We start from the raw sequence: 20,663 nt of genomic DNA on the forward strand, positions 1-20,663 counted from the left end.
CCAGTGAGCAGTCCATTTTTAGTTTATTGACAGTTGTTGAGTCTACATATGTTTCAGATATGTTAGGCATAAAAAGGTCATCTATGTCATTGTTATTTGTGTAAGATGTGCTAGCAAACATATCATTCAATTGATCAGGCTTGAAGGTAAGATTTGTTGATACACTGTGGCTTTCAACCAGTGTAATTAATTCGGCGTTGGATAGATGGACAAAAGGGGGATTCCAGTCACTGCATAAGGTACATGTCCAATTTTGTATGTCATGATAATTTGCACTTTTTTTACAACATTTGACATGAACTTCAATGGGACAAGTTAAACACTTAATATATTTTTGATTTTTTCTGATTGTTTTTGAACAATAGTTACATTTTGGTTTTATTATCATGTATAAACAAGGAATTGAAAAACAAAAAGGTATAAGATAGGGTTGGTTTAAAGCTAAGCTTAAAAGATAGCTAAGCTAAGGTTTAAGAGAATGCATAAAGTAAAAAGGTTCCCGAGTTTGGTTTTATTGTCATTGGTAAATATCATATGATTTGTTTAGCTTCAAATGATAATTGAAAACTGCATAATGTTATAGCCTAACAAAATAGATTAAGATGCATGGTTAAAAATTTTTGCAATATCTGAAAAATCATCTATCACTTGCCTTTTGTTATTCCAGAAGCACCACACTGTTCCTTTGGATGTCCAGACGTCCTTGAAACCAAAAGCCTCTCTCGCTTGACGAAGTAATGACAGACGTCGTTTGGTCAAGGACTCTGTGATCGATAGTTTAGGACCATCAGAATCAGTTTTTAATTTGCTTTTTGAATAAAAAATTTCGTCCCTTGTCATCCTTCTAACAAATTTAATAATTATTGGTTTGTTGAGTTTTTTAGATGGCAAGGGGTGGCATGCGTCTATGTCACTCACAGTAAGGCAGTTAGTTGGTTTAACTACTTGATTAATCTTATTTACCACATACTTCGAGTAATCTACATTACTTCCCTTGTTTGGGGCGTCAGTACATCCATGAAGTATGAGGCAATTGCTTCGCCCATACTGCTCCAGGTCATCTAGCTTGCGCTCTGTCCTGTATACGGAGCGTTGGAGTTCCCAAACTTGCTCTTGAAGAGCATAAACTTGTTTGGATAGCTCCGTCAGCTCCAAGTGTTGGGCCTGCTGAAGTCCATCTGTAAAAGATGAAGACACAGCAACAGCAGGGGGTGCAGCAGTGGTTTGGACCATAGCATACTTTTGCTCATACCTTTTTTGACTTTTCATAATCTCTTCCATTCCTTTTAGTAGCTCATCCATCTTTGCCTTGTCCTCAGTAGTCATGTTGCAGTTCAATATATTTTTGTTTTTAGCTTTGGATTATTTAGTATGATATTATCAGTAAAAATACAGGAACCTATACAATGTCTGCTACTCCAGCATTCCCTGAAACTTATTCAGTGAGAGTAATTCATGGTACCGGTAATAATTCAGTGAGCGTAACATTAGCCTATTATTGTTGGGTCTGCTACTATTCGGTGAGTCCGATTCGGTGAGTTCCTAACCTCTAACCCCTAACTCTAAAGCGACAATGATAATTAGGCTACGGTACCCGATAATTAAAAAAAAAATTGAAAAAATCCCCCGTTAACCCTTTCAGTGCGTGTACCCGGTGTTACCGGGTATAGCAACATGTCGGTGAAATGCGTGTACCCGGTAATACCGGGTAGTCGGTTAAAACCTTGTTAAAGCTAGTTATTGACTTGCACGCGCCAGCTTGGCTTGTTTCTATGCACTAAAAGTTATTTGTAGCTGTTTCAAAACGTCAAACTTTAAAATGTCGGGGAGCAATGAGCGAGGTAGTCGATTCAATGTGGAGGAAGCGGTAGGTCAGATTTTTGCTGACACAGACAGCGAGGACAATTTTGATATTGCTGATAGAGAAGTTTCATTACCGCATGGTGACTATGACATTGACAGCCCGGGGAGTGATTGGGAATGTGATTTGAATGATTTTGATGATTTACATCTTAACGATAGATCCATGGATGTGTCTCCTGACTATGATGAAGAGGGTGGTCGTCGTCGTCGTCGTGTGAGCCTATGGGGTCGAGGGTCTATCCTTTTACCACCCTAGATTCACAATGTTCCCGGACTACACTGGAAGGCTACTAGAGAGCAGCCAGTCTTTGGTTTTATCATCCATGACACGCAGACCTTCCACTCCATTAGATGGCTTGAAGATAGAACAGTCATTGATGATGTGGTCTGCGGTCTGTTTCTTGGCACCACAGGAGGAGGAAGAGGCCATTCCTCGTTGGTGCATGGTTGAGTGGAAAAGCCCGACGCTGTACGAAGACGGTTGAGGCGCCCCCATGCCTGTCTTGGTAGCGTTAGGCCGATGGGGCGTGTGTCGGCATCGGGGCTGAACGAATAGAGCCTGGTGGCGCTTGACTTCCATTCAGGCGTTTTTTGATTTCCTTTCCATTCGTGGCGCTTGACTTTCATTTATGGTCCGCCCAAGTAGCCGCATTTATGGTCCGCCCAAGTTTGCCCTGACTGTCCAAGCCAGGCCTGCATGCAGATAAAGATTGTTTTAGGGTTTACCACAAAGAATTGGATTATTCTGTAGCTGCACCCAGGGCCGGATTTAGCTGATGGGGGGCCGGGGGCACTTTTAGATCGAGGGGCCGCCGGATAAAATTTTTTTTAGTTCCGTCGGCGCGAAAAACCACCTCTACGTGTACAGTAGCAGTAATCCAGCACTGCACAGCATTTTGCAGAAACTTCAAAGAAAACGAAAAAAACCCCACAAAATTACATTTTTTCTACGTCAGGGGGCCCTTTAAAAGGGGGGCTCGGGGCACCTGCACCCTCCCTAAATCCGGGCCTGGCTGCACCTGATGAAGAAAACAGAGATTCATCAGACGTATAGCCTACAAGTAAATGTCCAAATTATGCTCTCACCAAACTCAACAGCCTGAAGTTTGTACTGTGAAAGAAAGCAAAAACATTTATTGAAAAGCATTATATGATAGAAGACTACAATCACTATGTAGGCTACAAACTAGCCTATAACTATTTTTCAATGTATCTTTCATTTTTTACATGGTATTCTATGGTTCTTTTTGTCCGTATTGAAGCATCTAAAATGGCTGCCACGAAGTCATGTGACAATCTATCTGTGCAAAATTTCAAAATTTTTCTTTTTTTTATTAGTCCAACCTTTTTTTAAATCTAAAACACAAAAGAAATTTTCAAAAAGCTCTTATAGGAGCTTATTTTTTTCACATTCATTACAAAATGCATATTTTTTTCTAAATTTTTTTTTTTTTAATTTATTACTTTTTTACCAGTTTCATTTTTTAAATGTTATGCAGTAATTGATTTTGTTTGTTTTGTGTATCTTTATCCATATTTAGTAAGCAAAAAGACTTTCTAAGTACATTTCATTACAAAAAAAACGTTTTCTTCACAAATTTCACAAAAATTAAAAAAATCCAAAATGGCTGCCATGACACCAAGGTGACAATCTAACTGCGCAAAACTGTAAAATTTTGCCTGTTTTTATTAGTCTAACCTTTTTTAAAGTCTAATACACAAAAGAAATTTTCAAAAAATCTCTTGTAGTACTTTTTTCACATTCATTTCAAAATGCATATTTTTTTGTAAAAAAAGGCTTAGCACAGGAACTAGACATACCTATAGCAGCGAAAGGGTTAAGGGATCGGACTCACCGAATCAGACTCACCGAAACGGGCCATTCCGATTATTGTTATGCCTTATGTGTGTCTTTCTAAACCATTTTTCTGAATTGATTTACTTGTGAAGCAACGCCTAACACAGACCAGCTCAGCTAGTGCTGGTATCTCTCTTGAGATCAATTTTAGGTCGGTCATACCAAAGACTTTAAAATGGTAGTCCAGTAGCCCACCGATTGTATTCTTTCGTGAGTAGTGAGGATAAATTGGGTAATGTGTTGTTATCGCTAATCTAACACAAAATTAAAGATGAGCGTTGTTGCTAAAAACCTTCAGTGGCAGTTGTACAATCACAATAAATTAAACCATAACATTACTATTAACTCTAAACACTTCCACACTCCACATATGTGTAAATGAGCATACAAAGGGATGATTAATACAATTACCCCAAAAAGGTAGTTTTGTATCTTGAAAAGCATACAGTTTATGCTAAATGTCTGTGAATGCTATAACACATATCGTATATACGGTACTGTATCCTATATACAGTATATACTAATTTCACCAAGAAAGTAGAGTATGTAGTTCTGCAAAGTTTGAAAACACTTGGTCTAGAGTCCAGACCTAATGTTTTGTGAAAAATTTTGTTTGAAAAGATCAAGAATTGAAAGAGAAATCCTTGAATTTAAACTTTAAAATATAGCCTAGGCCTAATAAATTATAAAAAGAAAGACAATGACCACAGTGAACTGCAAAAGGTTTACAGTTCTAAATGTTTACAAACCCTTGCACAGAACTACGTGTTTCAATGCAGATTTTGTGTTAACAATATAGGCTACATAAGCATTTTCAAAAAAAAACTACACTTTTATATCTGTGCTTTTTTCATAGGTAACTAGTAAGTATGTCTTCATGAAAAAGTAAGTTTCTGTTTTATATTATACAGCTTAATTTGGACGATGTTATTTATTTTCAGGAGTTTTTTGGTAGCAGTAAAATTACCAACAACAATGTTCTTAAGTTATGTGCACTCAAGCTAAACTACAAATCAAACTTCAGAAAATTGAAAAAGCTCTTCACTCTGAACCTGTTGGCTTAGTTTTATTGCGCAGACTATCAATTTCCCCTGGTGGCTTAGTCAACAGTGTGACGAGAAAAAAGGTATGGCCTCATCTTCTTGATATACCAAACGATCAACCAGAACGACCAAAGAATGTTCGAGAACATTCAGAGTTTAATCAGGTGGTTTTGGATGTGGACCGATCAGGATCAAGATTTCCACAGGAAATGTCTAAAGAAGAAACTCTTGCATTACAAGATCAACTCACTGACTTAATATTAAGTGTTTTGTGTAAGCATCCTGAACTTAATTATTATCAAGGATATCACGATATTTGCATTACTCTTTTATTAGTTTGTGGTGAAGATTTAGCTTTTCCATTGGCTGAAAGGTTATCAATGTATTATTTGCGAGACTTTATGGATCCAACCATGAACAGTACATCTCACATATTAAACTATTTAATTCCAATTTTGGATAAATCTAATCCTGAACTTGTAACGTATATGCAAAAATCAGAAGTAGGGACTGTATTTGCCATTAGCTGGTTGATTACATGGTTCAGCTATGTCATTAAAAATCGCTGTGATATCGAACGCTTATATGATTTTTTTCTTTCTTGCCATCCGCTTATGCCAGTGTACTTTGCAGCTGAAATTGTTTTAGATAATGCAGAGAACATCATGGACGGAGAGTGTGAAATGGCACGTGTGTATAAAGTCCTTCTGGATGCTGCAAGAAACCCAAATCTAAACTTGGAAACGTTAATCTCCAAAGCTTCAGACTTTTATATTCAATATCCACCATCGCTCATGGCTGAAAACGCAGCAGAATATTACAAGAACAACCTTGCAGTTTCAACATTCTGTGATCATGCGCTTGTAGCTCATCACGAATCTCCTGATGTGGTATTGCAAAGACTTGGTTTACTATCGATTGATGAAAATGTTGAAAACAAAGAATCGTCAAATGTTCTTGTAATAAACGGTTGGTCAAGAGCAAAAACTTTAGCTGTAACTCTCGGCGGAGCTGTTGGTGCTGCTGCAGTTGCAGCTGCAACTCAGCTACTTGAGTGGAGCCCAGAGTTACTTTCTTTTCTATAGAGTTAATTTTATAATATATTCCATATGGTGCAATATATACTAATAATGTCGCCATTTGAAGCAATGAAGGTCTATCATTTGAGCAAGACATGAATAAAAAATAAGTGATATTTTGATAAATGTTGTTGAACCGTATTTTTTTCTCTCGTAGTAATGCATATAATGATACATCATTATGGGAAAATTTGACATCATTATGGTGGCTAAGTTTTCTGTGTCATGTGCTATTTATAATGTAATTCGTCAACAGTTCTTGATTTCATCAGTGGGCAAATCGCAACATCCCATTGCAAGAGTTTGGTAATGTTTCAGTTTGCATCACTACACTCAGAACCTGTATCAATCAACCATAATGTGTGTGATTATTATATTAATTTGGAAATTGTTGATTTACTTCATTTGTTTTCCTTCATACATTACAGGGGGTATAGAATTGACTTGAATAATTTAATAAACCTAATGCCCACTGATATTGGTTTGGGTTGAATTGTAATGTTGCAAACTTTAAACTTTCATGTCAAATGTATTGTCATCCACATGTATTGTTATTAGGCTGGGCCAAAAAAAACAAGTTGTTCAGAATTTAATGTAAGTTTCCTAAAAGTTGTGAGTGAGTGTCAGAAACACAAAAATGTAAATTTGATGAAAAAAAATTAACGTCTTACGGTAAGACAGTCTGTTACCGTGGAAACCATTACCGACAACTACATAAAATGCCTGAAATAATGATTTATCACGCTTTGAATGACCCTCAGAGATGCTGCTGGTACCAAATGATGCAGAATTGAAAGCCAAATATGATATGACAACTAGACAGTGGGTGTGATACAATTTAATAAAAAATATTTGCAAAAAAGTCATTTTTGTTTGGATTTTGTGTATAAAACTCAAACTTTCTGTAATAATAGGCATATTTGTTTTCTAATTGCTGGGCCTCATTTCTAAAGGCATGAATACCAAAACCAAGAACTTGCTGTGGCTCTTTTACTTTACAAGTGTCCCCCTATCTTCAGTGTACCAGGAAATAGAGCTTGACCGATATCACTTTTCCAGGCCGATATCGATAAGATAAAAACATAGTTTCTCAGCATTAATGCCAAGAAGAGAACATCTTTTGTCATCGTAAATCAGTCCAACATGACAGGAGTTTCTGCTAGGATTCGCACAAAGACCGGTGTCACCGCCACTAGCCCGATAAACAGAAGCACAAATACAGCAATTGGAGCGGGAACTCTAACCAGGCAGCACCAACTAAATAGGCAGCTAGAAGAGCGTCCTTCCACGTGCACAAAACAAGACATTCAAAAACATACCCACGTGCTGCGTGCAAAAATGGATTGTGTGCAGCCGCATGCACATAATTAAAACAAGAGAGTTTATTAAATCGGCGAAAAATAGTCGATACAATATATCGGTTGAGCTCTACCAGGAAACCATGGATTCACTGGCCCTTTATCCAAACTGGGGAACAGGTTCTTCTTCAGTACCATGGGTATCATAAACAACTGTAGCAAGCCAGCCATCTTCAGTCTTATACATTGGATTCCGCCAGACTTGTAACAAAGGACTTGCAGGACTGGTGAGCAAATACTAGTATTACCCTTAAATCGTGGCAAGCGATAGAGCAGATGATCCTTACAGTTATTGAAGAATACAAACTAGAGGAAGAATAAGAGGAATAGGTCAACAGATACAGAGACCAAAAAAAGGGAGGAGTTTTTGGCAACACGAGGCAGACATTTTGGACTTGAGACAGAGTTTGATAGAAGTCTTCTGCAACTGGCATGTAGACACCACATCCATGAGTTGATTGGGGGACATCTTGCTGAATTGTGTATGGCCCAACCAAATGAACAGCTGTTCAAGCGACTGGTCAACAATTGGAGCGAATTGAACCACAACAACTACACATTGGTCGAGGTGACTGCTCCATAAAGAGAGTTGACAGGCTATATACATAACACCATCACCTTCCTTCAGACATGGATCGAGAACAGCACCAAGGAGACACTTCGACATGACTACCTGGAGCTGACAGAACTGACACTGCTATTTCTTGGAGGGACCGTCCCTTCCAGTCGGAGATCCATCACCATCAAAGCGCCTGGGGCATTCCACCACGCCCATTGGATTAGCAAGACTTTGTACACGTTTAAGGTGGCACTCTTCCGATACCAGCTTGAGGATGTATATGCACCCGAAGAATTGGAAGACATCACCACTCACCAGTCTTGCTGTATTCTTGGCAATCTTCTACACAAAAGCATGGTTAACGTGCACGAGTGCTGCCGATGCACCATCCTGGCACTAGTGAAGAACCTCCTCAAGGCAGAGGCCAGTATCAGCAAGGACCCAATGAAGTGGCCTGCCAAATTTTTCTCCTTTGTTTTTCTGGCCAGACAGAAGCTACAAAATCATATGTGGTATTTCTCAGAGAGATTGGTCTCTTTGGCACTCTTCTCGGAACGTACATCATCTGACAAACAGACGATGAGATAGGCTATGCTGATTTCTGAGGTACCATGACGCGACAGACAGTACACAGACAAGAAAACAGGAGATGCCAGCCTCACATCAATTGGGCACAAAAGCCCTCAAAGACTTCATTGGACATGACTCTTGGAGCATGTTTGAGCTCTTGAATATAGACTCCAGCTTTGTCAAGCTCCCCATTTCACAATGGACCACCTCAGACAACTACCGTCATGGCAAGAAAGTTGTGGCCAACCTCCGTGTTGTCAATGACGCAGCAAAGCGGGCACTAGGACTCGCCACAGATTTGAACACAAAAAACCTCCAAATCTGAAAAGCAGCTCCACTCCAGGCACTATACAGAGTTATAAAGGGTGTCCGAGAGAAGGTGCATGGACACTTGGACAGGCAACGTCAACTGAGGTTGTGACAAAAAAGTTTCTGATCTCTGTTTTGTACGGGACTAATATGAATGTTTATTGTATGAGTGTGTATTGATGTTACTTGGAAGTAATTGACTTCCATTGGTAGATTTCGGGATAACTAATTTTCATTTTGTTCAATAATTGACCATAAATGTGAAGAAAATATGTTTTTTTTTATTTAAAAGTGAAATTAATTGTTTCATAGACATTGTGTGTATGTTCCATGCTCTTTGGCAGTCTTTTCTGCATATTTTGGTACCAAAATGAGCCCTGACAGTCATTCACAGCCTGAAAAATCACCAATTTAGTCAATTTGTTGTCTTGCCGGAAACGGTTGCTATGGTAACGGACTGTCTGACCGTAAGATGTCATCAAAAAATAAAAAATTTATCATGGGTTTGCTCCTGATACCCATTCACAACTTTTAGGTGACTTACAGCCTCGTAGTATAAATTCTTAAAAATAACCCCTTTTTTGGCCCAGCCTAATTGTTATGCAACACTTTTGATAAAAAAAAGTACAATGTTGAAATGGCTTAATTCACATGTTTTGCCTGATTGGATTTTTGTGAAGATCACAAAGTGGTAGAGGAAATTGTTTGAAAAAGTTATCATTAAATGTATATACTTGAATATATGTTTTGTGTTTTGGAAAAAAATGAGCAAAAAAGTTAGCGAGCCTTATAGTTGGCAGGCTGTTTATTAAAATTCATTATTGATGTTCTTTGTCCATTGGATTATGCAAGTCATGTATATAATATTTTTTTTGTAATGCATACTGCATTGCATATTCTTTAAAGAAGGCACCTCATGGTAATAATGTTCATTGTACCATTGCTTACAATTTTTATTTCAATTCAATAAGCTATTAAAGAATGCCCCAGGTAAGACTGTTGATTAGTGCCAACTAATTATATTCACACCACAGTCAACTGCTGCCGTCTGCTTCCATATATTTGTCAGTATTTGGTATAGAATTCGTGGTTGGTGTCGATATTTATTCACATGCTTAGTGATATGCAATGCTCACTTGCATAGTTAGTACTTGTTGTTGTGGTGATACTTGAAAAAAGGCCAGATGGTAGGCTATATATTGCAGGAAAAGAACTGATCACCAAGAAAAAAATCAATGCTCAATGCAATAATTTCTCATGGGTTGTAATTTTCAATGTTTTTTGTGTGCTATGTTTCTCGACAATTTGTATACATTACAACTCGCCTGTAGTGGCACCTGAAGGGACCTTCAAAGAAGTGTCACTGTAGCCGCATTCTACATGCATGTAGTTTGAAAACCGGACTTTGCAACAGATGCTCCTATAGCGAAATGTCACTATGGCCGAATTTTACTGGTTATCTAATTCCAAAGTGTGCCATTTTCGGTCATAACCACGAATTCTAATTTTCGACAACTTATGCTCTACTAATTGTGTTCAATTTTTTCACTTCTATTTTTGTTGCTTTCGTTCGCTTTCATGTTTTCTCGTTACCAATTCACTTAAATCCAAATCACATCACCAAGAATAAACGTGAATATGATAAAAAAAACTCCACTCTAATTTACTTATGATACAATTTCGTTTGATGGTATTGGTGATTGAGGTTCTGGTGTAGCCACTACCTTTGTTTTAATAGCTGTTTGTTGCAATACTGTGCAAGTTAAGTCAGGTTATTGTAATGCCATGTTTTCTTTCTTTTTGAGCGCAGGGGTACAGAAGTAAAATGCCTGAACATGAATTGTTAGTCGGCAAAAAGGCCAAAAGAGTCCCCGTAAAAACAGAAAGTGGTGCCCAGCTTTTAACGCTGTTGTATCAAATCTCATTAATTCGGTCTTTGTTAAAATGGATCATACGACTTGTCACTGGAACGTGTGAATTGCAAAGAATTCTACAAAAACATAATGATGGCATTCAAACAGTTAAGTTAGGTATGCAGCATTTTTTTTACATGAAGTTGAGTTGTTGTTAGCTCTGAATATTTCCTATCGTTTCTTTATCGTTGTGCTCATACAATTATCTTTGTGTTATCAGAGGAATACATGAAAAGATCGAAACTCCCACTTGTACGCAAAACTATTGAAGTCGAGCCAAATGATCTAGATTCTTCCATTCAAGACATACTGGTCTTAAAGAATATTGATCCTACTACTAATTCCAGGTAGAGTGCTTTGACGTACCCTTTCATATTATCAACTTGTGTGTGCAAACTTTTTTATCAGCACTTGAAAAAAAAACAAGGTGATAACTTTTTTTTTCTTTTTTTTATGCAGATTCTATGCCATTGACATGCTCAAACATTTTTTTTAGATTTTTCAAGTCTTTAAAAGTTTGTCTGGAGCAAATCTATGGATATGATTCGCTCTTCTGTTCAGTGGAGAATTGCAGAGGAACGAAATTTGATTCCGATAATGAAGAACACGAGAAAACGCTTTTAAAGGTCCGTACTTTGCTCATTCAAGTCAACTTTTTCAGTTCGTGTGATGAAGGCTTCGCCGAGTTTTTTTTTTACAGCTCATTTAGTTTTTTGCTCATGCAAGGATATATAATGTTCCTATAGTAATAGTATATATATAATACGATTGAAAAAGATGGATGCATACGGTAGTAGAAAATGTTACCTTGTATAGTTCAAAATTCATGAATATTTTCAATTAGATTAACATAAGATTTTGTTGCACAGTGGCATATCACTGCTGCGGAATTCTTGGCTACATTATACACTACAGTAGGGGCTCCCAACCTGGGGGCCATGGAAAAATTTGAAAAATAATAATTTTTTAATTTATATATTATTTCTAAGTTCACTCCAACACTATATAGCAAAATAAATTAAAATTTAATAAAAATACTATAGTACCGGTTGCTGTATAAACAAGTTTTTTTAAAATTAAAATGACGTTTCTTAATTTTTTCAATAGGTTGAAAAAATAGGGGGGCCATTGATTTTTTAAAATTTTTAAAAAGGGCCACACGCCACAGTGTAAAAAGGGTTGGGAACCCCTGTTATACAGTATTGTACTTGGTATTTTAGTTTCATTTATTTTATATTTTGTCACATTTATCGCGATCGGTAATGTTACAGCTTTGGACCTTGCTACAACCAGACATGCCCCTGGACAGCAGAATTTCAAAGCAGTGGGGTACGGTTGGATTTCAGGTGAATTTATTTGTCAGCAGTGTTAGATCAGAATAAGAGTTCCTGTACTGTTCTTTGTTAATCAAACACGCTTTCATAAAGTTGTTTTATTATTTGTTTTTTGAAGGTTGACTGTCGACCAATCTCACAGTTATGATTTTGTAAAACCATCCAGCTAAACTATTGGGGGACTTTGTTAACAAATTGATGGAACAGCTTTCTATGCATATCGAAAATTAAAATATTTGAATTCAACACTTGAATTTGAAACGTTTTATTTTTGTCTGACAATTACTTGGCCTATCATAACATGATATCTTCCAGAAATATGGTTATGGATGTAAGATTTATAGTGGCTGCAAGCGGTGGTATGACATGCGTTGTGTATGCTATTAAACTTCTAATAGGATGCGACCGTGCAAAATGCAATTTTTATGTTGTAGTTCAATGTTTTGAACTCGGAAAAGTTGCTGGTCGCTTTTTTGCTTAGGCCTGCGGACAACCGCTAGGAAAATTTGTTTTTATTGAAAAGAGAAAAGCCATAAATAATTTAAGTACAAGTTGCTTATCGTTCTCTTGAATCATCTTTGCCGCCATCATCGAAAAATATCGCTTTCAACAAAGCAGTTGCCAAAACGTGAATTGATTTTGCATTGGTGTTGACGCAGGGTGATGATCCTAAAACGGATTTCCGCGGAATGGGAATCCTAAGCCTTGAGAATCTTGTTTACTTTTCCGACCGTCATACGGAAGTGAGCAGGAAAGCGTTGCTGCATTCCCACCATCCCAAATACGGGTAAACTAGTTATAGAGATAAAAAGCCTTTGATGGCATTGCAAACTGATGCGTAGTTGTATCTAAAAACGAAGATTTGCATACTTTTGGTTAATGAATTGTTGGATAGTATCATATTTTTCATTTGCACTACTGTCACACGTTTATATAAGATAGAAATGCATTTTAAAATCATGAGCTCTGCTGACTTTTCACCAACTAAAATTCCATCTTTATACAATGTGTTTTGTTAAACAATAAAGTGAAGATATACAATAAATTTGTTGCTTGTTAGATTTAAGCTTGTATCATGTTTATGTTCAATTTGACTGCATATTATGCTCTGCAGGTATTCGTACGCCATTGTAGGCATCAATATCACTAGCATGGCGTACGAATTCTTATGCTCTGGTTTACTTCGAACACATTTTTACAACACGGTGCAAGGAAGACCTACCATGGATAATTTCCATGAAGTTTTTAGTGAGTGTGTTTGTTTTTTTAACTTCAGATTTCATAATTATTTATTTCTCAGCAATATAAATATCTTGTTTGTTGTCGTTTGTTTTGGTGTGCCTGAATACACTGCTATATGAATGACTGACTGCAATATAGTCTTGTTAACTGTGCGTGGGTTCCACACTAAAGAACCATATTTTCTCGATTTCAAGTTACCCTCGAGTCGATTGCAAACGGTCTCTAATGGACCTCAGTGTAGTTATACATGCGGTACACGTAACTAATGTATGCATATTGCATATGCTGTAAACCTTCTCTGAACACTTTTTTCTTTTTCACTGAGGATTTATCTTTTCGCTCTCCTGTTTGTTTCGTGACCATATGTTGGCTGTGTACTTGCACTGGCACAACACCACACGCCAACAAAACAAAAAATAAACTGAACTGAGACATCCGCTGACGAGCCCGTTAAAGGACTAAATATTGTAGATTGCTCTGAGCATAGGCCGCAAATAGAATGAGAAAAAAAATGTGCCCTACGTCTTGAAATCGAAAAAATACGGTGCGTGTTCTCTGCTTAGTTGGTTGATTTTGGACCTCTATCCTCGGACTGACAAAGTCTTGATAGATTATTCCTGGTAGTTTCGCATACTTGCCGAGGCTTTTGATGCAGAGCCGGTTACTGAGATTAACAGAGTGAAGTATTTTGATTGTTGAAGTGTTGTTGCCGAGGAATTATTCCATCCATTAGGTGCCGCTGAATGGAAAGCAATTCTTAGAATGCGTTGCTCAAGTGCACACCCCGAGAGTCTAACCAGCTCCGCTTGATCTTGAAGCTTCTTCGATCACGAAGCTTCTGTGCTTGCTGCGCATGACCATGTCTGCTGCTAACTAACGTTAAACTTGTTTGTACTTTTGCTTACACAAACATCAGCATTTATACAAGGTCTTTAATTATTTGGTTCCGGATGTTACATACGTTGATAACATTTTAACGCAGCAACGATGTCTGTGCATTTCAGGTTATCTATTTTATGAATTTGACAATTTTTGGATGAAATCGAAACCGGAAAATGTGATGGCATTCGGAAGGATACGCGATGAATTCAAAGTGACAATAGAAGCTTTGCTAACTTACGTTCCCAGCGCCAAACTCGTTCTTGAAGAACCATGAAGATTGATTGTTTTGAAAACTTGCCTGACACATTAGGAACATTACTACAGCCATGAGACAGTTAAATAATAGTTTTATTTTACCTTGACAGTTATACTTACGTACTATGTATGGATAAATATAAATAAGATGTTCAGTTATTATATGAATTTCCTTCGGGAAACGTTGTGGCAGCACTATACCAACTTTTGGTGTAGCTGACATCATTCATTTCTCTTCAGTAAATTGCTTAGTAAAGTCGGATCAAGTCTTTATGACGCACTCCGAATGACGCGATCCGTTTGTCACCACTCCCGAAAACTTGGTTATATCTTAAGGTTGCCCTGTTAGGAGATATCGCTTACATTACTGGGGTAGCAAAATTAAATTTCCATCTCATATAAAAGAATTATTAAATGTCTAACTAGGCGCTATTACTTAATTTTTAGTTATCTTGGCCTTGTTATATCTTGTGTTGTTGAAGTTGTGTTGTTGAAGTTGTGCTGTTAAGGGATGTGCCGTACATTGCGAGTATAGCATATTAAAATCAACTTACTCATCAGAAAGCTCGCTTAAGCGGTCGCTTAAAGGACTTCTTGTTGGTGTATCCAACCCTTGGTGTAAGTATGGTTTCTGGCAATTAATGTCATACCTCGCTACTCCATGAACAACATGGCAGTTTAGTTAAACTCTTGCGATAAGTAAAACAGAAATATATTTTTTTCTAAAAAAAATGTCTGAAGATTACATCAAGAAGATATCCAAGAATTGTGTGAAGGTCAGATAAGAAGATCTTCAAAAAATACCAGACAATGTTAATTCAACATCACAATCAATGGATGAAGGAAAAGTTGCCTTTTCATTGAAAAAGAAATATGATCTATTGATAACCGGTTTAAAATTTTTATAGCTTTACTAGTACGTTACGTCAGCGATCTGTGTCATTATTGTCTCTGGAATGTTTGGTATGATGTGATTGGAAATTGGTCATAAACATGAAATAAAGTTTATACAACTGGAAAGCCACACCATAAAAATGCAGACCGTAACTAATTTTATATATAAGCCTGAGATATTGCTCCGTTGTCGACGTATGGCCATATCATTTCTGATTTGTTTTGGTGAAGTTGGTTGGGGTTTTTATGACACGTGAGTTGAGTTTTTGTCGGTTCTAGCTGATCATGAGTTTTCTAAATGAAGCAGAATAAGGTTTGAATGATACATGTGCACTCTGCAACTTTTGATGCCCAAAGTAGTTGGTTGGGATAAATTCACCTTTACAAAGCGTGCAGGGGTTATGGTGTTGAAAATATCTGCAAGAGAGAATCCCTGCTACAGAATATCACACGGCGTTGATTTTTTTATTGTAAAAATATATTATTTAAGAGAAAAATGGTTGGAACACCGGGTCATTCTAATCAAAAAATAAAGAGCCCAAAATGTAGATACTAAATTCATGTTCAGCAAGCGTTTCGAAAACTAAACTGTTCATTTTCAGTTCTATTAAAAACAAAACTATAGAAGAAGATAGTTCTGTCACTGATGCCCATGCATTCCGACTTTTTGCTCAAACCACGCCGCAAGTTTTCGTGAGTGGTCCTACATAGGCTTGGAATGAAGTCTCGTACAGATTGTTTTTGAGTGCTTTCAGAAAAGAGGTGGAATGCATGGACATTAGTACGAGAACCATTTTCTCGAGTTTTTTTCACGGTGGTCGTGATTAGCCTTGACATCATGAAGTTGTAATGTCACGGGAAGCTGGACTGTGTCATGTCAGCCACGAACATGTGTCCGGTCTGCGTCAGAAATTTGAAATCCGCGTAATTTTTTTAATGTTTTTGCTGTAGGATGTGATCGCATTTCTAGTAAACGAAACTTGTCTTTTATTTCTGCGTTGGAAGTAAAAAAAACTTCGCCTACCATTTAAAAATATTCCCTTTTATTTGTATAGTTTTAATGGCATAAGTATGGTGACCATCATCAGTTTGTTACGCATTGTTCTGTTTCAAACGTCGTTTTCACGATGCTAGCCTACTACTAAGCCGGTTGTGTTTTTACCTGTGTGCTCTTTCTGGCCCTTCGGAAGTTCAAGGTATGATGACGACTTCGTACTTTGATTGTTTTCTTAGTTTTTGTGATACAGTACTTTGATAAGCCATTATAGGCTATACTTTTCACACAAAAATTTAAACTTGACAAACTATTCTGTTTATTTTTTTTATCTGTTATGACTTATGAATCTTATCATATTGCGCCAATTTGTTCTCCAGTAAATTGTTTTCGTCTGCTCGTTTGACCAAATCAAAATTATATTTTCACTGTGAAATGGCAATTCGGTTTCATGAATGCGCTCAAAAGCTAGTGAATCGTACCGCTTGCTTGATTAAGCGAAAGTAAGGATATCGCACTGCCAATGGTGCTGGAAGGCAGATTTTAGTACAGACAGCTTGAGTTTTTCAGTTTTTTTCTTTTTGTAACATTACGCATAGATACTGTAGTCTAAATTGCGTATTTCAAATTAATGTAGACCTACTAAATTTATAACTCCAAGCTATGATCTCTTCACTTAGCTCCGTAAATTTGTTCAGCTGCTTTTTATTCTCAGCTTGACTTGTATTGCTTTTTCTTGAGCAAATCTGACTGTAACTTAAGTTATTGGCCACAAGGTTTTGCATATCACAGTATATCGGAATTCTCCACATTTTTGCAGTATTTTTATAAACATACAGTTAGATTTGTTTAGTTGGCTAAGTCTGCTCTAATACCGAAATATTCATTTACCCCGCAATGCGAACAGGGTAATTTTCAAATGATACTTTGTGAAATTAGACTACCGGCATTAGATAAAGTATAGGAACAGAACAAATTATGGAGAAAATGGTTGAAACGCTTGGTCAATCTAATCAAGAAATAGAGCCAAAAATGTAGGCTAAATATGTTTAATAAACGTTTCGAAAACTAAACTGTTTTTTTCTTCAGTGCTATTGTTTGAAAGCAATCCCTGATGCCGCCCAGTTTTAAATTAAATTGCGGCTGACTTCACAAGGGCTATTCAACAAACTTATTATGAAGGAAAATTCCTCGATAGAAGTCCAGGTTTACAGTTTTACAACCTGGAGTTCAGAAATTTCAATTACTTTTTCAAAATTAGAAATCGGAATACACAAAGTAATTGAAAACTTTCGAAAACTATCTATTAAAAAAAAAACATCCGCTTCAATGTGAACTTGGCGTCCGGTTATATTTATTTAATTTTGAACTGATAGACCGTAGCACTTATTTTAAGTGCGTATATGCCTAACTCGTTAAGTTAGTGGATTTTTTTTCTTTTTGTGAATCCATTTTTGAGGGCTGCCGACGATTGTTTTAGCTGCTTATCTTTGTCGCTTTCTTTTAAGTTGTAACTTTCTATAATTTTATTCTTTTGCATCACAATTAATTTTAATTTGCAGACAGAAACTTCCGGTGGCAAAATTGCAGGCGTTTGATTTTGCTGTGATACATTGATTCATAAAAAACTTGCTTTTGATGGACCGCTACTTCCATTTACTACAGTTTTAATTGAAAAGGCTTAATTCCAGGTTGTAAAGCTGTAAACCTTGACTTCTATAAAGGAATTTTTCTTTAATAATAAGCTTGTTGAAAAGCTCTTTTGACGTCATTCGCAATTTAATTTAAAACTTGGCCGCACCAGGGCTTGTTTTCATTCAATAGATTAACACTAGATAAAAATAGTCTAGGCCAGCGTTTCTCAAAGGTCCTGTCATGGGGGTCGCAAAAAATTCTGGAAAAACGAAAAACCTTTGTAGCAATCACTTTAGTATACGGTAATGTCGTAGCAAGGGACTAATTGGTTGCACTGTTACGAAAGAGAACGCGTAGCTCGGTTGTAGGCCAATTTATCATCGTTTGTTCAAGTAGAACGAATGAACTTAGTCAGCCTGTTTAACAGTCTCAAAACGTTAGTTGTCGAAAAACCACGGACAAGAAACGAAAATATTTTGAAGAGTATTTGTTTGGCATTACTTCCATAGTTAGCAACAGCATTGAGAAGCCACAATGTGTTTTGTGCAATGTACGGTAGTTCTCAGTGCTGAATTTATGAAGCCATCAAAGTTAAAACGACATTTAGAAACAAAGCATTCCAATCATATCAGCAAGCATTTAGAATTTTTTCAACGCCATGAGGCCGGTTTGAAACGTCAAACATTAAAAGTTATGACATTCAGCTTATTTTATAGCTTATCTATAGAAAAGAGAGCAGGAAGGGGTTCGCAGGCTGCATTAAACACCTAAAAGAGGTCGTGAACCACAAAAAGTTGAGAAACACTGGTCTAGGTTTTCAGATGTTTGCTGAACATGAGTAGGCTATAGTATCTAACAAGCATGGCTACCTAAAGATATGGCCTGATTTGTCTCATTTTTTAGATATTTTCAGATTTTGCTAACTTTTGGCTAATGATTAAATAAATTTTATCTAAAAAGTATATTTTTACGCTTTTGTTACTGTTTTCCCCAGATGACGCAATGGGTTTTAACATCCTCAGGGCTCACCGCTCACTGTTAATTTTTCAATGACGGTCTGATTCAGCGTTTTTAACCCATATCCTCCTACCGTCAGTTTAAACTGACAGCACATTTAGATGGTTTCTAGATTACAAACCGTTTTGTCGAAACCCAGTTAGGATGTTATGAGGTTCGTAAGGTCTGTACCTAACACTATAGTACATTTAGTGAAATTCCGTTGATCCTTCGACTGGATATAACGGATCAAATTTCCAAAATGGATATTTTTTGTTGTTCGTAATTATAGCGGTGTCAATTTTTACTGGATCGTGTTATAATGACATAAACCACGAAATTAGTTAGAACTAACATTGCTGTATCCATATTTTGCATTCTTAGAAGAAAATGATTGTTTGTTTAAGTTTTGTACCATTTCCGCTTCCGTCAGTTCAAACTGACGCTAGGAGCAGAAGGGAGCATGTAAATTGTAAATGATTTTACAAATTATGTGCAGAATAGTTGAGTTTAGGGGTTATTTTGACAACATCGTGATTCTCAAGCAAAAAGCTGATATATTAGAAAACGAAAACTTAATCTAGGTCAATTGGTGAACATAATATGGTATAACTGCTTCATTTTGAAGTTAAAAGTAGTGATATATCATACATCTTTTGATTTCATACAGCATAGCAATGGCAAAACATTTGCATGATAGCAACACATTGACAGTTTTTGAAGCATTGGAAGCTCTTGAAAGGTTAAAAACTGATGAAGAATCAATATCGGAAGTCGTTTCTAAAGCAAATTTAGTTATATTTCCTCCTGAAGATGATGGCATGGATACAGATGAAGATGATGGTGGTGAAATGGATTGTATTCCAGACAATCTATGTGGTAGACGGTTGTTGGCTTATGCTGAATTGGATATCGTTGGGAATGGGGGCATTCCCAACAATCTCTCTGACAACCAGCAATTAGACAAAAGTAACAAATTTTCCAAACTCCGGCCATTCTTTGCTGCAGTGTACAAACAATGCCTTGCAAACTACAAACCTGAACAACATGTGAGTGTGGATGAAAGCATGGTACCATACTTTGGGAAACATGGCGCAAAGCAATACATTCATGGGAAGCCTATAAAGTTTGGCTATAAACTGTGGGTGCTACTGCTAGCGAAGCCGTCAAGCTACTGCGTACAATTCCGCCCTTATGCAGGAAAAGACTCCCAGCTGGAAGAGTACGAGGATATTGGGCTTGGGATGGGTGCTGCAGAAGTAGCTCATTTGATGCAACATCTACCTCCACAAAGCGAGTCCAGTTCCAACTATCATGTGGTTATGGATAACTTTTTCACAAGTCCGGGACTTCTGCGATACCTTCGTGAAAAGTCTATTGCAGCTACAGGAACAACCAGAGTTAACCGCATGGAAAATCTTCCCCTCAAGTGAGTTAATGAAGTTGACAAGTTACACAGAGTTGCCTCGGATGTTGCTGTGGAGACATCACATAACATTGCTGCTATCCGATGGAAAGGCAGAAAAGTAGTAAATGTTCTGTCAACCTTTGCAGGAAAAGACCCACTGCAAAAAGCGAAGCGATATAGTAACCAAGAGAGAAAAAAGATTGATATTCAGCAGCCAAATGTAATACACGTTTACAACCAACACATGGGTGGTGTTGACCGTTTGGATCAAAATGTTTCAAAGTATATGATCAACTTGAGAAGCAAAAAATGGTGGTGGCCATTATTTCGTTTTTGTATTGATATGGCAGTCAACAATGCTTTTCAAATATATCACCATCGCAAGACCGATGCTGGTGAAATTCGTTTAGATGATCTGGGCTTCAGAAGAGCAGTTGTTGAAAGTTACCACTAGCTTTATCGAAAAGATGT

The 20,663-nt window shown here is 37.1% G+C and overlaps 3 protein-coding genes across 3 annotated transcripts; 2 read left to right on the top strand and 1 right to left on the bottom strand.

The window, feature by feature from the left end:
- Positions 1 to 214: 214 nt before the first annotated feature.
- Positions 215 to 1,273, bottom strand: LOC145779459 (uncharacterized). The gene is made up of 2 exons (XM_082591053.1): positions 971 to 1,273; positions 215 to 764 (listed from the first exon to the last, which is right to left on the bottom strand). The coding sequence occupies exons 1-2, from the start codon at positions 1,267 to 1,269 to the stop codon at positions 659 to 661; spliced, it is 405 nt and encodes a 134-aa protein (XP_082447179.1). The 5' UTR covers positions 1,270 to 1,273; the 3' UTR covers positions 215 to 658.
- Positions 1,274 to 4,671: 3,398 nt separating this feature from the next.
- Positions 4,672 to 6,611, top strand: LOC145779285 (TBC1 domain family member 20-like). Its single transcript, XM_082590827.1, has one exon. The coding sequence runs from the start codon at positions 4,710 to 4,712 to the stop codon at positions 5,847 to 5,849; it is 1,140 nt and encodes a 379-aa protein (XP_082446953.1). The 5' UTR covers positions 4,672 to 4,709; the 3' UTR covers positions 5,850 to 6,611.
- Positions 6,612 to 7,522: 911 nt separating this feature from the next.
- Positions 7,523 to 16,595, top strand: LOC145779286 (ELMO domain-containing protein 2-like). The gene is made up of 7 exons (XM_082590828.1): positions 7,523 to 10,669; positions 10,773 to 10,899; positions 11,049 to 11,178; positions 11,824 to 11,898; positions 12,546 to 12,673; positions 13,001 to 13,134; positions 14,133 to 16,595. The coding sequence occupies exons 1-7, from the start codon at positions 10,465 to 10,467 to the stop codon at positions 14,282 to 14,284; spliced, it is 951 nt and encodes a 316-aa protein (XP_082446954.1). The 5' UTR covers positions 7,523 to 10,464; the 3' UTR covers positions 14,285 to 16,595.
- Positions 16,596 to 20,663: the final 4,068 nt, after the last annotated feature.

The sequence above is a fragment of the Aplidium turbinatum genome, chromosome 11 (genome assembly GCF_918807975.1).
Source record: "Aplidium turbinatum chromosome 11, kaAplTurb1.1, whole genome shotgun sequence".
Classification (NCBI taxonomy): domain Eukaryota; kingdom Metazoa; phylum Chordata; class Ascidiacea; order Aplousobranchia; family Polyclinidae; genus Aplidium; species Aplidium turbinatum.